General features: G+C 41.9%; 1 protein-coding gene across 5 annotated transcripts in view; it reads right to left on the bottom strand.

The window, feature by feature from the left end:
- KIF13A (kinesin family member 13A) overlaps positions 1 to 14,315 on the bottom strand; it is a 217,877-nt gene that overhangs the window by 78,151 nt on the left and 125,411 nt on the right. For all 5 annotated transcript variants that reach the window (XM_083187859.1, XM_083187862.1, XM_083187860.1 and 2 more), the window contains exons 10-14: positions 12,203 to 12,314; positions 10,889 to 11,101; positions 7,529 to 7,639; positions 4,723 to 4,857; positions 1,603 to 1,733 (exon numbers count right to left, since the gene is read on the bottom strand). In XM_083187859.1, the coding sequence (XP_083043985.1) occupies positions 1,603 to 1,733; positions 4,723 to 4,857; positions 7,529 to 7,639; positions 10,889 to 11,101; positions 12,203 to 12,314 (702 nt within the window). The remainder of the gene's footprint in view (positions 1 to 1,602; positions 1,734 to 4,722; positions 4,858 to 7,528; positions 7,640 to 10,888; positions 11,102 to 12,202; positions 12,315 to 14,315) is intronic.

Genomic DNA, 14,315 nt, shown 5'->3' with positions numbered 1-14,315 from the left:
CTTTACAGGTAGTGCTTTTACTGTTCCCATCCTTGGATTGTTAGAAGAAATAAGTGAGCCCAGATAGGGCACAAAGAAGTATGGAGAGAACATACAAACTAAACACACATAATTCTGGTATGGTCCCAGCCTTGTAAGGCAACAATGCTAATCATTGTGTTATCCAAATTGGAAATAGTATTAAAATACAACTTTAATTAATACAAATGTGCAACCCTGGCCCTTAAGACAAGCCTATGCCAGTAATGCTGGCCATACACTAGACCAGGCATTCCCAACCTCGGTCCTCAAGGCCCACTAATACCACACTGTACGCTTACAGTTTCTCACCATCGGATGTTCGCTGCAGAAAAGTAGCCAAAGACTTACTTTTCTGCTGCACGTTGATGTCTGAATTGGGGACGGGCGCTGACATCATCCGCCCACCTCGAGTAGGCAGGGGAACGCCTGCGTTCCCTAGGGGACACCTAGCTTTTCTATTGAAGTGCCCACCATTTTTTGTCTCTTAACAGGTGCACTTATTTACAGACACATTTTTAAAGATCCACAGGTGGAGCCAAATATTTCACTTTCGATTCTGTGTGGAGACCTGGAAATCTTAAATTGTTGGGGGTGCTTGAGGATCAAAGTAGGGAACCGATGGTCTAGTGTACGGACAGCGTTAACAAATAATGGCATTTTTTAAATATCCCTTGTGATCAACCATTACAAGACATTGCTGCTGCCTCAGTGACTTTACATTTACATGTACAGGTCAGTCCCTACGATGTCACTCGCTGTGCCTCATACACTGCAGCACTTTGACACATTGACATGCTGCTGACATTTGCGTGTGGCTACAAGCAGCTTTCCAGAAAACGGGAGTGTGTTGGTCACAGCAGCAGATCAGAGAAACAAGCAGGAGGCTTATATTTACACATGGTGCCTCCTTTGTATTTTGTCTCTTGTTTCACAGCCACTGCCTACAAGGATGCAGCAAGTTGAACCCATCTTGGAATCAGGTCTTAAGCCAGTGTCTCCCAACTTTGGTCTTCATGACACACTAACAATCCAGGTTTTCAGGCTATCCATGCTTGAGCATAGATAGATAAATAAAAAAAGCTGATGTACTAATTAAGGGCCAGATGCACTAAGCTTGAAATGTGATAAAATGAAGAGTGATAAAACACCAATCAGCTTCTAACTGCCATGTCACAGGTTGGGCTGAAAAATAACATGGTTGGTGGTTTATCACTCTCCCTTTTATCACTTTTCAAGCTTAGTACATCTGGCCCTTTGTCAACTGTGCTCTAGTACAGCTATGCTTAAAACATGGACCATTAATGTGCCTTGAGGATTAAGGTTGGGAATCACTTTCCCTAAAGGTGTGCACACGAAGAGTGATTGTCGGCCACCAATATCGATACCGGTATTGGCGGCTGCAGGGTGCAATAGCCTTCTCTGCTCTGACAACGAAGACTTCATTAGGAACAACAGACAGATCCAGGTGAAGCACATGTACACTGTAGTGTCTGCATTTTACTGGCAAAGACACTATTGTGGCTTGTATCCCAGCCTTTTACTAAGCAGCTCCTTCATAGCCATGCACTTTATCCAGCTTACCGTGCATTTTCTATTGGTGTGAGAGAAATTTCACCATCAGAGGCCATTTCGATCACACAGTGCTCAAGTTGAATCCCGATACCAAACAGCTGTATATCCTGAGAAGTGTCAGCACCCACTTTGTTGTGATCCTGCGGTATACAGTGGTAGAAAGTTCATGAAATACAAGTAATTATACTGTGGATAAATTAGAGATGTGACAGAAATGCTTATAAATCAGCAAAGTAATCAGGATTTTGCTCCATATCTCTGGAATTCTCTGCATATCCCTACAACAACTTTAAACAGGCTCTCAAGATCCCCTTCTACATTAAACTCAGCCAACTTTCCTAACCATCCTTCTGTTTATGCTCACTTCTACCCCTTCTGTGTCACTCCAGACTCTCCCCCCTTACAACAGGGGTGGGCAATAAATGGCAAGAAGGCCCTCTCTCTTCCTGTGTGCTTTTTCCGCTCTTAGAATATACACACACACAGATATACAAAAATATATATTTAATTTTTGACTCTATGTAACTGCAGCTAACCCTAGATCACTACCACACTAATAATTACTTCAGCGTCTTGTCCCCTGATGCAACTGTCTATATTCACTATGTACTTGTCATAAATTTCCCTGTACTGGAAATTTTTGTTTTTGCTCATTTATGTATTGTTAGGAGCGGCAAAACCCTTGTGGCATTATATAAATAAATGAGGATATAATAATAATAATAATCGCCGACAGAGATACATATCACCTTAGTACATCAGTGTGTAACAGTGGGTACAGGTCGACGTTTCGGTCCAGTGCAGGACCTTTCTCAAGACCCCCTTCCTGCTCTCTCCAGGAAGGGGGTCTAACCCCTTTGTCAAGGTGCAAGTTCTCACTTGCACCTTGACAAAGGGGTTAGACCGTGAAACGTTGGTGGTTTCTTTTTTGAACAAATGCAGCACGTTTTTTCAGACCTCAGAGTGCCAGCCTTTTTCTTACACACTCTGTATTGTCTGGAAGGGCACCGGGGCAGCTGACCCAGTAGGAAGAGTGTGGGGCCGCACACCGACTCCTGTTAACGTTCCAGCTTTTACTAGCTTTTGTCAAACCAGCATACATGGATAAAGAAGAAATAACTCACCCTTAACTAGTGCAGTGAACCACACCAATGTGCCAGGATAGCATCCACTTCCAGCTATCTGGCATTTTACAGAGGTTTGGTCGCGGTCCACAGATGCACCATGCACAGAATGCATTATATTCCAGGGCTTAGATGCGGTGTGCAACGTCATGTTGAAATCAGTGTTGCCTAAAGAAGCCTTTGGACTTTTATTGTGGATTCCAGCTGTAAGGGATCCAACCAGATCCCTTCCAGCATCCCTGATTGTGCAAAAATAGGACTAAACACGGAAGTCTTAGCATTGCAAAGGATGAATGTTACTGCAAGGCCCGTCCTTCGCCAAATTCTTCATTGCAAACAACGTTACCATACACCGGTATCATGCAGAAACTGGTGGCAAGCATCGCAAGTTGCTTGCTGTATTCTGCCCACTGACACACAAGTATGCCTGTCACATACAACTATTTCATTACTGACTAGAAAATCTGCTATATTAGACATATAATTTAATATGCAAGAAATATTCTAGTACACCCTCCACCAAAGATATGTGACTAATAAGCATTTTTCAAACACATAATGATGGTGACCTATTTTAAAGTAATTGTTTTAATATACTTTTTCATGAACTATATTTATTTGTATCTATAAACTGTGACTAATACAATGATAAAGCAAAAAACAAAGTACAGGTTGAGTATCCCTCATCCACATATCTGTTACCAAAATTATTCTGAAAACCATAGTTTCCAGTTTTTTGGGGGGCAAAAACCTACTAGGGACATCTGTAAATAACACTATTTGGGACTTGATATGTAACTGGCACTACCGGGGACAGAATATCTAACTGGCACTACTGGGGACATAATGTGTAACTGCCACTACTGGGGACATAATATGTAACTGGCACTACTGTGGACATGATATGTAACTGGCACTACTGGGGACATAATATGTAACTGGCACTACTGTGGACATGATATGTAACTGGCACTACTGGAGACATCTGTAACTGGCACTACTGGGGACATGACCTGTAACTGGCACTACTGGGGACATGACCTGTAACTGGCACTACTGGGGACATCTCTAACTGGCACTACTGGGGACATCTCTAACTGGCACTACTGGGGACATGATATGTAACTGGTACTACTGGGGACATAATATGTAACTGGCACTACTGGGGACATGCTATGTAACTGGTACTACTGGGGACATAACATGTAACTGGATTTAAATATGTGCAATAAAATGATTCTCGCCATTCAAATTCAGAATCTGAGATTTTACACAAACCTTGTTTCATGCACAATTATATTTGTGTGTATTTCATGTGTTTATACAACATAAATGTAAGATACCTCAAGATACCTCATTGAAATATAAAAATATACAGAAATACCAAATAATCCGTTATCCAAAATGCTTCTGGTCCCAAGCATTTTGGAGAAGGGATACTCGATCTGTATCATGAAGCAAAGTCATGTGCAAAATGTCAATTTGTTCTACATAGTTTAGATTCTAATTTATTACATGTACTTACAGTTATATCTCTGCTCCCTATCTGTACACTTGATGTATCAAGCAGTGAACAATGTATATAAGTGGACCAGTGAAGCCGTTTCCCATTGCAGCCAATCAGTTTTTAGGTAGCATTTATCAAGTACATTCTATAAAATTATAGGAAGAATCAAACTGATTTCTTGGGCAAATAATCCACTGCTTCACACACCAATCCCTTTGTTTCACACTGCTATCCCTGTTAAACAGGGATATTTGTGCATATATACAACTCTGCATAGAATATCATCCCACTGACATGCTCTCTCTGAATGTATCCAAGTGGTTTTGTATTCGTCTCAAAGTGATTAAACCTACATACTTCCCGCTTACACTACAAATCCATTTTATCGACAATATATTCCTGGTAAAGTCATAAAAGCGTGCATACAGTATTGTGCCTCTCAATATCATGTCACCACTAGGGGTCAATAAAAGCAGATTGAGAAAATCACCAGCTCACCTTCAGATAATACACCAAGAGTTCATTCAGTGCAGGGTCAGCATTGAGATTCACCAGGTAACATTTGTCATCCCCAACTTTAATGCCTGAAGACTGTAGAGAGATGCCCATGCTCTCAAGCTGCTTCTGCCTCTCCTATAGGCAAAGAAACACACAGATTACACCTACAGTACAGTGAAAATATTAACATATATACATTCATTGTATTTACATTTAAATTACTTTATTAGTGAGTTGAAGAGAAGCTTATTTTATAACTGCTAAACATTTCCTGGGAGTATGGAGCTAGAAATCAGGGGCCCCATTTATCAATAATAATCTTGCGCTTTGTTAGTTAGTGTTGCACCACTCCCAGCTTTGTTTTAACCCTTTGGGCCATATTTGATGCGGCTGGTGAGGGAATTAAATGGCGAGGACAGCTGAAAACTAGCGACTCTCACCGTTTAACCCGCGCACTGGCTGCTCACCGTATTCAACGTTCTGGGGGAATCCTCGCTGTCGGAGCACAACGAGGATTCCCCCAAAACAGCATGGCTCGCAGCTAATGCAAAGAGCCCGCTGCATTTAGACATGAGCCTCGCTGTTTTGGTGGCTGCGCACGCCGTTTCCAGGTTGCTGTAAAAACTTAGTGAGGTGGAAACGGCGAGTGCAAGGGGGTCAGTTCAATACTGACCGTGACAGCGAGCAGTCAGCACTGCTCTTTGTCACAGCTCGCAAAAAGCATTGAATACTGCCGTTTAAGTGCCAACATCTCTGTAAGAGATTTTCAAAATATCCACTAAAAATGCAATTTTTTTAATATAAATTCAAATAAAAAATGTTGTGTAAAAAAAGATTATATTTCCTATATAAAAGGTAAACATTGCAGGTCATTATGATGAATACAAATATTTGCTAGACAATTTTCACAGCTAATTTGACAAATTACCTTGGCACTCAGAGGTCAGAGGGTTAAACCACCAAGTAGCGCTGTTTGTCACATATAAACATTGCCGACAAATGCATACAGGATTTTTTTTCTGAAATCGGTGCATGCATTGTCGGTCTGCCTTCCCAGCAAAGGCACAGTCTATCGCAGACAAACGCAAACTTTCTGTGTTGAGGCTGTTGCTGTGGAAACCCAGTGGTCAGAAAGCATTATGGATGCAGTAACTGTCCGTTGGAACTGTAACGCTGGTGAGCGCTGTTCACCACTCGCAGAAATTATAACAACGAATGGTAAATTTAAATATTTACCGCTAGTTGTTAAATAGCATGTGTGTGTATCCAGTCGATAGTTCGACAGTCAACAGGACCACATAACAACATGCCCAAGGGTGACATGCAAAAGGTTGACATGACAACGATCAACACATGAAAAGGGTTTTGGGAAATTTTTTTTTACTTTTCTATACTTTACCATCCACATGGAATATGATTGGGAACAGTTATGTGTGCTGAGCACATGGGTAGTGCAGTGCAGTGCGGTGCCATACCCGAAGCATGGAGACACGGTAGAGTCTGTGTGATGAAAGCTACAGATTGATTCCCCCCCCCGAAAAAAAAAAAAACCATGAAAAATTTGTGTCAACCTTTTGTAACATAAACCAAACTGTTATTTCTAATGTGTATATGAATTAAAATAGTGCTGCCTTAAAACAGCGATAACTATAATGATAAATAGCTGTAAAGAACATTCAAAACGAGTTTAGAATAAAATGCGTTGGTAAATGGGGCCCCAGGTTTCTGGACACATCCATACATGAAAACCTCTGTCACCAGCCTGGTAAATTAATACTCCACTATATGTATGTGGGACATGATTTAATACAAAACAAAACAGTACAGTATACCTATCTGCAATATTACAGACTGTAGAATCTAAACGTAAAGCAAATATCATTAGGCAGGAATCAACCATCTCAGACTAAATAAGCATTGAGCTGAAAATTAATTTACTAACGCACTGTTTCTCTGCAAACTGTTACCGTCTACAGGTTTCTCAAAGGGCAACATTAAGAACATTTATGAATACTAACAACCATATCTATTGGATGCTATGGCTAAAAAGTATGACATGCTGTACTGTAACAAGATGGCGTACTGTACGTCTCATTTCATGAATGCTGCAGAAATGCAGCAACAGCTATTTTTGCAATAAGGGCCTGATTCACTTTGAGTCAATGCTGCGACTCTGCGCATGCGTATAGACGAATATACGCATATGCAGGGCCGCAGTGCAAATGCCTTTGGCGACGATCATGGTCGCCAAAGTATTCGCATACAGCAGTGCAGACAGTGAACACATCCATTTGCATGCAGCGGTGGGCATTCTCTTGGCGCTGGGGGGAGCGGGCATTTGCTCGCATGGCGGACGGCATTTAAATGCTTGGAAAGCAGCGGAAGGGTAGGCAAGCCTTCCCCATTCCTGGCCAGCCGCTAAAATTATGCAAATTGTGCCTTTTAGCCCCTCCCGAAGAGCCGTGGATCACAGCTTTTTACTCAAAGGGTGGGGCTTGTAGACATCAAGCTCCGCCCCCACCTTGGAATGTCCAGCCCCCAAATCTCCTGAACTTTCCAGAGTGGCCCAGAGTGCAAGTGATGTGCTTAGTACTTCGTGATGATTCAACTACAGTACATGTTTGCAATTAATATACTCAAAAATCCCAGGAAAGTACACCAAATGAAATACACACACGCACATGCACACACAAGCAAGTAAAAATACACACACACACACAAGCAAGTACAAATAAGATATAAGCCAGTGTACTATTCTCTATGCTTTGTAGTTGTCAGTCATCTAGAAAAGGCTGTAGAATAGTACCAGAGCAATGGCTTCTGTTTTCCTCAGCTTCTCTTCCCAAGTGATTGTTAGCTCCCGGATTAATTTTTCTGATTCTTCTAATTTTTCTTTCAATTCGGGTGCCTTCATAGACTATGCACAGTAAGAAACAAGCAGAAACATACATATTTAATAAGGAGAAACTAATCCCACCATCTGCTTCCTAACATTTAACTCTGCTGCATTTTTAAAATGGCAAATAAATGGAAAGAAAACAGGTTTTATACAGCCAGTAGAAAATCACCTAACCTTTCCAGAATTCCTACACACATATACATTGTCACATATTTAATAAGGATGTGCTGATCCACAGAAAAGGCTCCCACTTTCAGTTGACCCTTAAAACAACAATTGGAATAATTCCCTGCATCACTCACCCCTGTAATGTCCTCTACTAATAATAGCTACAGAAGCAAGATCTCTCTAATGGACAAACCCATGTGAACTGCAGGTGGGGCAGATGTCACATTTGCAGAGAAAGTTACATTTGGGTGGGGGATGTTCAAACTGAAATCTAAACTGCAGTGTAAAAATAAAGCAGCCAGTATTTACTCTGCACAGAAACAAAATAACTCACACAAATGTAACTCTGCACATGTTACATCTGCCCCACCTGCAATGCACATGGATTTGTCCACCCCATCACCCCATATGTCTTATAAGAAAAGGCTTCCAATCCATTTTTAAACTATGTTTGAGAATTTGTCATGGTCTCCTTGTAGACCGGAATACCATAGCTCAACCTTTTTCCTATCTTTCTTCCTCTCTCTTATTCCATTATGATCCATGGAAAAAAAAAATCTTTAGATAAAAGTTTGCAATGACAATGGACGTAATTATACATATTAATTAGGTCACATCTAACAGCTGCTTTACTACATTTCCAAGTTGTATAAGCACAGGTAGAAATGTATAGAATTTTTATGCAGCCAGTGTTGCCTTTTTTGGTTCCATGCCTGCCATCTTTTTACATGCCTCTCTGTGTTTCTCCACACTTGTCATATCCCTATTAAGGCTCTTCCTCCCCTTCCTTCTCTTTTTATCGTTGCCTGCAGTTCCACCATCTTTCTTTCCACCTCTTGCCCCATATCTCTTATCTCTTGCTCTTGGAAACATGTCTCACGCCTGCTCTTTTTCCCCCCTGTTCTCAGTTTTCAATAAACCAATAAATAATTTATGCCTGGTGTATCAGTACAGCCCGATATATATCAACTCATAATGAACATGAAGGTCCAGCCCCGGATTGATAATGCCAATATATATATAGCGATGTGCACCAGGTGCTGGATGTTCTGTCCAGAGTCACTGATTGACCTGCCAGTGGGCTTTATTCTAGTTCACTCTTAGGGCAGCATTCATGAGGATAATTTGCCCTGTTTCACGGCGAATTTGCGCTATTTTTGAGTTGGAAGGTGATTTTTTGGGTCAGAAAGCGAATCACCCTATTTAACGTGCACTTCTCGCCGTCTTTCTAAGTGATTTTCGCTGTGTGTCACCGTGTAGCAAATCGCCATCTTTTCATGGTGAAGTGGAAAGTGAACTTTTAAAATAAAGTTGTTGTTGTTTTACATTTCATGTCAAAAAATCAGGAATTTTATTCTGTGAAGGGGCATGCTGTTTTTATTCATATGCTTATAGCACATGAATATATATTTTTTTTTTTTACACAGAGCAGCCAGCAGGGGGCTGGGAGCCGAGAGCCGCTCATTACATATTCATTTATTCACTGCACCCGATCATTACATATGCACGATCAGGTGCAGTGAATACCTGGTTCCCTGCTGGCTCTCCCGGGGGGCAGCTTGTGCTGCCTGGCTCCCGGGGAGCCCACCTCCCCTCCATCTCCCTGCCTGCCACCGTCGTCAGGGGCACTGAGCCCCTGCGACGCTGAATGGGGGGACAGCGAGGCTCTGGAACACGGCGACTGTGCAGCGAATCCTAAACAGGATTCGCCGCACGTCGTGAATATTCTCATTGAATACGGCCCTTAGAGGCAAATTCCTTCTCAAATGGACAAAACCATGTGCACTGCAGGTGGGGCAGGTGTAACATGTGCAGAGAATTAGATTTGGGTGGAGTTTTTTTCAAAGTGAGATCTATATATTGCAGTGTAAAAATAAAGCAGTCAGTATTTTCCCTGTACTGAAACAAAATAACTCACCCAAATCTAATTCTATCTGCACCTATTAAATCTGCCCCCTGCAGTGCACATGGTTTTGTCCATCTGAGAAGGAATTTGCCTCTAAGGGCAAGATGCACTAAGCTTCAAAACTGATAAAATGGATAGTGATAAACCACCAGCCAATTAGCTCCCACCTGCCATGTCACAGACTGTGTTTGAAAAATGTCAGGCAGGAGCTGATTGGTTGGTTGTTTATCACTCTCCATTTGATCACTTTTGAAGCTTAGTGCATCTGGCCCTAAGAGTGAACTAGAATAAGGCCCTGTGAGAGCATTAAGGGGAGATAGAGGGACTCTTCGGCTCTCTGCCATGCTGTCACATGGATAACAGCTTTCTACATATAACTACATCTATAGATACAGATAGCTTCCACACAAGAAATACTGCTTAAACCTAAGAATAGGTTAATTGAGAAGTAGATACTCAGTAATGTTTTCATGCTGTTGTTTAAATGAAGCCATAACTTTTGTCAGCAAAACTGTAAGCTTACCAACGATACTCACAAATCTGATTAGTGACTAGAAAAAAAAAATCTAATTTTTTTGACAGTACAAAAGGTATACCCGCAGCTGTCATTTCCAATATAGATTTCTTCCCTGAATTCTCTAGGTATTTTTTACGCTTTTCCTATTACCTAATGACACCTTAGTAGAAAATGACAGCTGTCACTACACTTATATAATAGTGTCAGTAACAGTACAACCACATTCATTGCTCATGCCAAATGTGTACCAACTTTTCTTATTGTTTGCCCCGAAGAGGGTGGAGTTTAGGAGACAATGGGGGCAGATGTATTAAGCCTGGTGAAGAGATAAACTGGAGATAAAGTGGAAGGAGATAACGCACCAGCCAATCAACTCCCAACTGTCATATTTCAAACACTGCTGATTGGCTGGTGCATTATATCCTTTCACTTTATCTCCAGTTTATCTCTTCACCAGGCTTAATACATCTGCCCCAATGGGCTTAGTTTGACCAGCTATGTGTTTTCTGTAGGATAATCTAAGTACAGCATGTGAGGACTTAGGCTGGGTCTTGTTTTGTCCCAATCCTACATGTGTCAGCACTGGGAGGTATGTAAATGTCAAAATTGAGATCTCCTACAGAAAGTATGCTCTTGACATAAGTGTGTGTGTGTACATTGTTACGTGACTACTTACCTCTGCTTGTGACAGCTGTTCTTTCAGTTTTTCCACCTCCTCTCTCAGTTCTCTAATAACTCGAGCATTGGGATCCTCATTTACCACTGCATGGTTGACAATCCTTTTGGCTCGGTCAGCATACCTTAGTGTAGAAAGAGTCTCTTCATAGTTGTCCGCTGCCGGGCTTATAGTGGCTATCATGGCAGTTTTACTGTTGCCTCCTAAATTGTCCTTTTTGCCACAATAAAAAAAAATGATATGTTGAATCTAAATAACAAAAGCTGGAACTCTCAAAATAGCAACAGATAACAATTTCAATATAATAATCTGTGGTACACATGTACAAACAAACAAAACCAGCCCACAGACTGATCTTCTCACACCAGGCACAGGGCCAGATGTCCGGAGCCTTGAAAAGTGATAAAATGGAGAGTGATTAACCTCCAACCAATCAGCTCCTACTTATCGGTTTTTCAAACATAGCCTGTGACATGACAGTTAGGATCCGATTGGCTTGTTTATCACTCTACATTTTATCACTTTTCAAGCTTAGTACATGTGGCCCAGTATGAGAAGCCACTGCGAAGAATGAAGAGACTTGCTGGATCTCTGCAGGATAACAGGAGATGGGGAGTACTACTACTCCTAACTTAATACTTAGGTTTTTGCGAGCTGTGACAGGGAGCAGTGCTGAGAACCCAGAAGGAAACAGGGTGCTATGCGAGAGGCATGCACAGTGCATAGATCCTGGGGTATATACTGGTAGGTTAATTGGCTCCTAACAAAATTAACTCTAGAATGTCTGTGTGTGCATGTACATGTGGTAGGGAATATACAGTAGAATGTAAGCTCCACTGGGGCACGGACTGATTTGACTGTTCAAATATTCTCTGTAAAGCACTGCGGAATATGTGTGCGCTATATAAGAAACTTAATAAATTATATGTACACATATATCATATATATATATATATATATATATGCAGTTTTCAGCGGCACTCAGTAATAAGAAAAAACGACAGAACGCCAAGTGACGCCAACGTTTCAATGCTTTATGGCATTTTCGTCAGGGCAGCGAATGCCATAAAGCATTGAAACGTTGGCGTCACTTGGCGTTCTGTCGTTTTTTCTTATTACTGAGTGCCGCTGAAAACTGCATGTATCGGGACGGACCTAGTCTGTGGACAAGTCCTGTCTATGTGAAGGCACCGGGAACAGTAATCCTTCTACCCTAATAGTGAGTGCCGGGACCTCCAAGCAATATATATATATATATATATATATATATATATATATATATAGATAGATAGATAGGTGTTGGGTCATTATTACCTTAAGAAGCCATGTAAGCACAGAATCTCTGTAAGGCACAAATTTGTTCTTCCCTTTCCCAGCAGCTTGATCCGCCAAAGAAGATATCACCAAACCCAAAGTTGTTAGCGATCTGAGAAGACAAATATAAAAAGGTTTACATAAAGAAGCAATGCCTAATCATTACATTTTATAGCTACATTATATATTTGGAGAAATACAATGTTATTAAGGAGGAATGTGTGCTAACATACTAATATAAAATAAGAAAGAAACTAGTTTTTTGATATTTTTCATCTTAAATTGGACATAATTGGTGGGATGTAATGTGTTTTGATTTTCCCAACACATTACATTCTGTCCTATCACTCTATTATCAATGTTATTCTATTGTACTTCATATTAGTAACCTTGGCTGAATATTGGTAATTGCTATTAAAACTAAAACCCTTTCAACATCAATTATTTAATTCAACTCAGGTTAAATCAATCAATTCGGTAATGAGAAAAGTAGGAAAAGAGCCAAGTTATCGTATAAATAAAACCAGATACAGGTTGATTCCCCTATAACCAAAATTCCAAAATACACATAATTGGGTACTTGTTTCCTAGCACGGCCACACCGATTTACATCGGGGTGGTCGTGTCGGAAAAATCGGGTCGATCGCATCGCATGCGATGCGATCGTCGTGACCGACCGATTTTGGACCCGATTTTTTTTTTTTAATTAAATGTAAATCGGGTCCCTGGGACCCGATTTTACATTTGATTCAATGTAAAATATTCCCAACCCCCCCAAATGTCACGGCGTACACCCCACCCCACGATAGACGCCAACCTGAAGCGTGGCGAGCGCAGCGAGCCCGCGAGGGGCGGCGGTGCGCGTCCTCCGACCTTTTCATTCCCCTACTATCCACGTCGGCGTGGAGTTGAGAATAGAATAGTGTGGCGAGCGCAGCGAGCCACCGCGCCCGAAGCGTGGCGAGCGCAGCGAGCCCCGCGAGGGGACGCGGATACCTTCACAGGTAAACGCGTCCCTTCGCGGACTTCACAGGTGTCCGCGTCGCCACGGACACCTGTGAAGCCCGCGAGGGGACGCGTATAACTGTGAAGGTATCCGCGTCCCCTCGCGGGGCTCGGTGGCTCGCTGCGCTCGCCACACTATTCTATTCTCAACTCCACGCCGACGTGGATAGTAGGGGAATGAAAAGGTCGGAGGACGCGCGCCGCCGCCCCTCGCGGGCTCGCTGCGCTCGCCACGCTTCGGGTTGGCGTCTATCGTGGGGTGACGACGGGGACATCTAAAATGTGAAATGGGTCATATTGGCCCATTTCACATTTTTCACATTTTTTCAGGATTTCAATGTTAAAAAATCTTTTAACATTGAAGCCTATGTAAAAATCGGGGGCATCGCGTCGGGACCTATGTTAATGGTCCCGACCGACGCGATGCCCCCGATATTTTACCTTTCCCGACACGATTTCAATGTTAAAATATTTTTTAACATTGAAGCCTATGGGGAAATCGCGGGCATCGCGTCGGTCGCGTCGGGACCATTGTTAACGGTCCCGACCGACGCGATGCCCCCGATATTTTGTCCTAGCCGGCCAAACGGACCTGATTTCAAAGGAAATCAGGTCCATCGTATGGATCGTGTACCTTAACTAAAGGTACACGATCCATAAGATATGTGGCCGTGCTAGGAAACAAGTACCCATAATTGTTTGAGTTCAATGTATAACAAACTTTGTTTAATGCAAAAATTCTTTAAACTATTGTTAGAAAATTACCTTCAGGCTTGGGCCTTTATTCAGATCTAATCGCAGTACAAATTTGTTCTCAAAATGGGCAAAACCATGTGCACTGCAGGTGGGGCAGATGTAACATGTATAGAGAGAGTTAGATTTATGTGAGTTATTTTGTTTCTGTGCAGGGTAAATACTGGCTGCATTATTTTTGCACTGCAAATTAGATTTCAGTTTCAACACACCCCACCCAAATCTAACTCTCTCTGCACATGATACATCTGCCCCACCTGCAGTGCACATGGTTTTGCCCATTTTGAGAACAAATTTGTACTGCAATCAGATCTGAATAAGGGCCTTTGTGTATAATGTGTATATAAGACATAAT

The sequence above is a fragment of the Crinia signifera genome, chromosome 5 (genome assembly GCF_055691185.1).
Source record: "Crinia signifera chromosome 5, ASM5569118v1, whole genome shotgun sequence".
Lineage (NCBI taxonomy): Eukaryota > Metazoa > Chordata > Amphibia > Anura > Myobatrachidae > Crinia > Crinia signifera.
The sequence above is the reverse complement of the archived record's forward strand: the minus strand, read 5'-3'. Positions and strand labels throughout refer to the sequence as shown.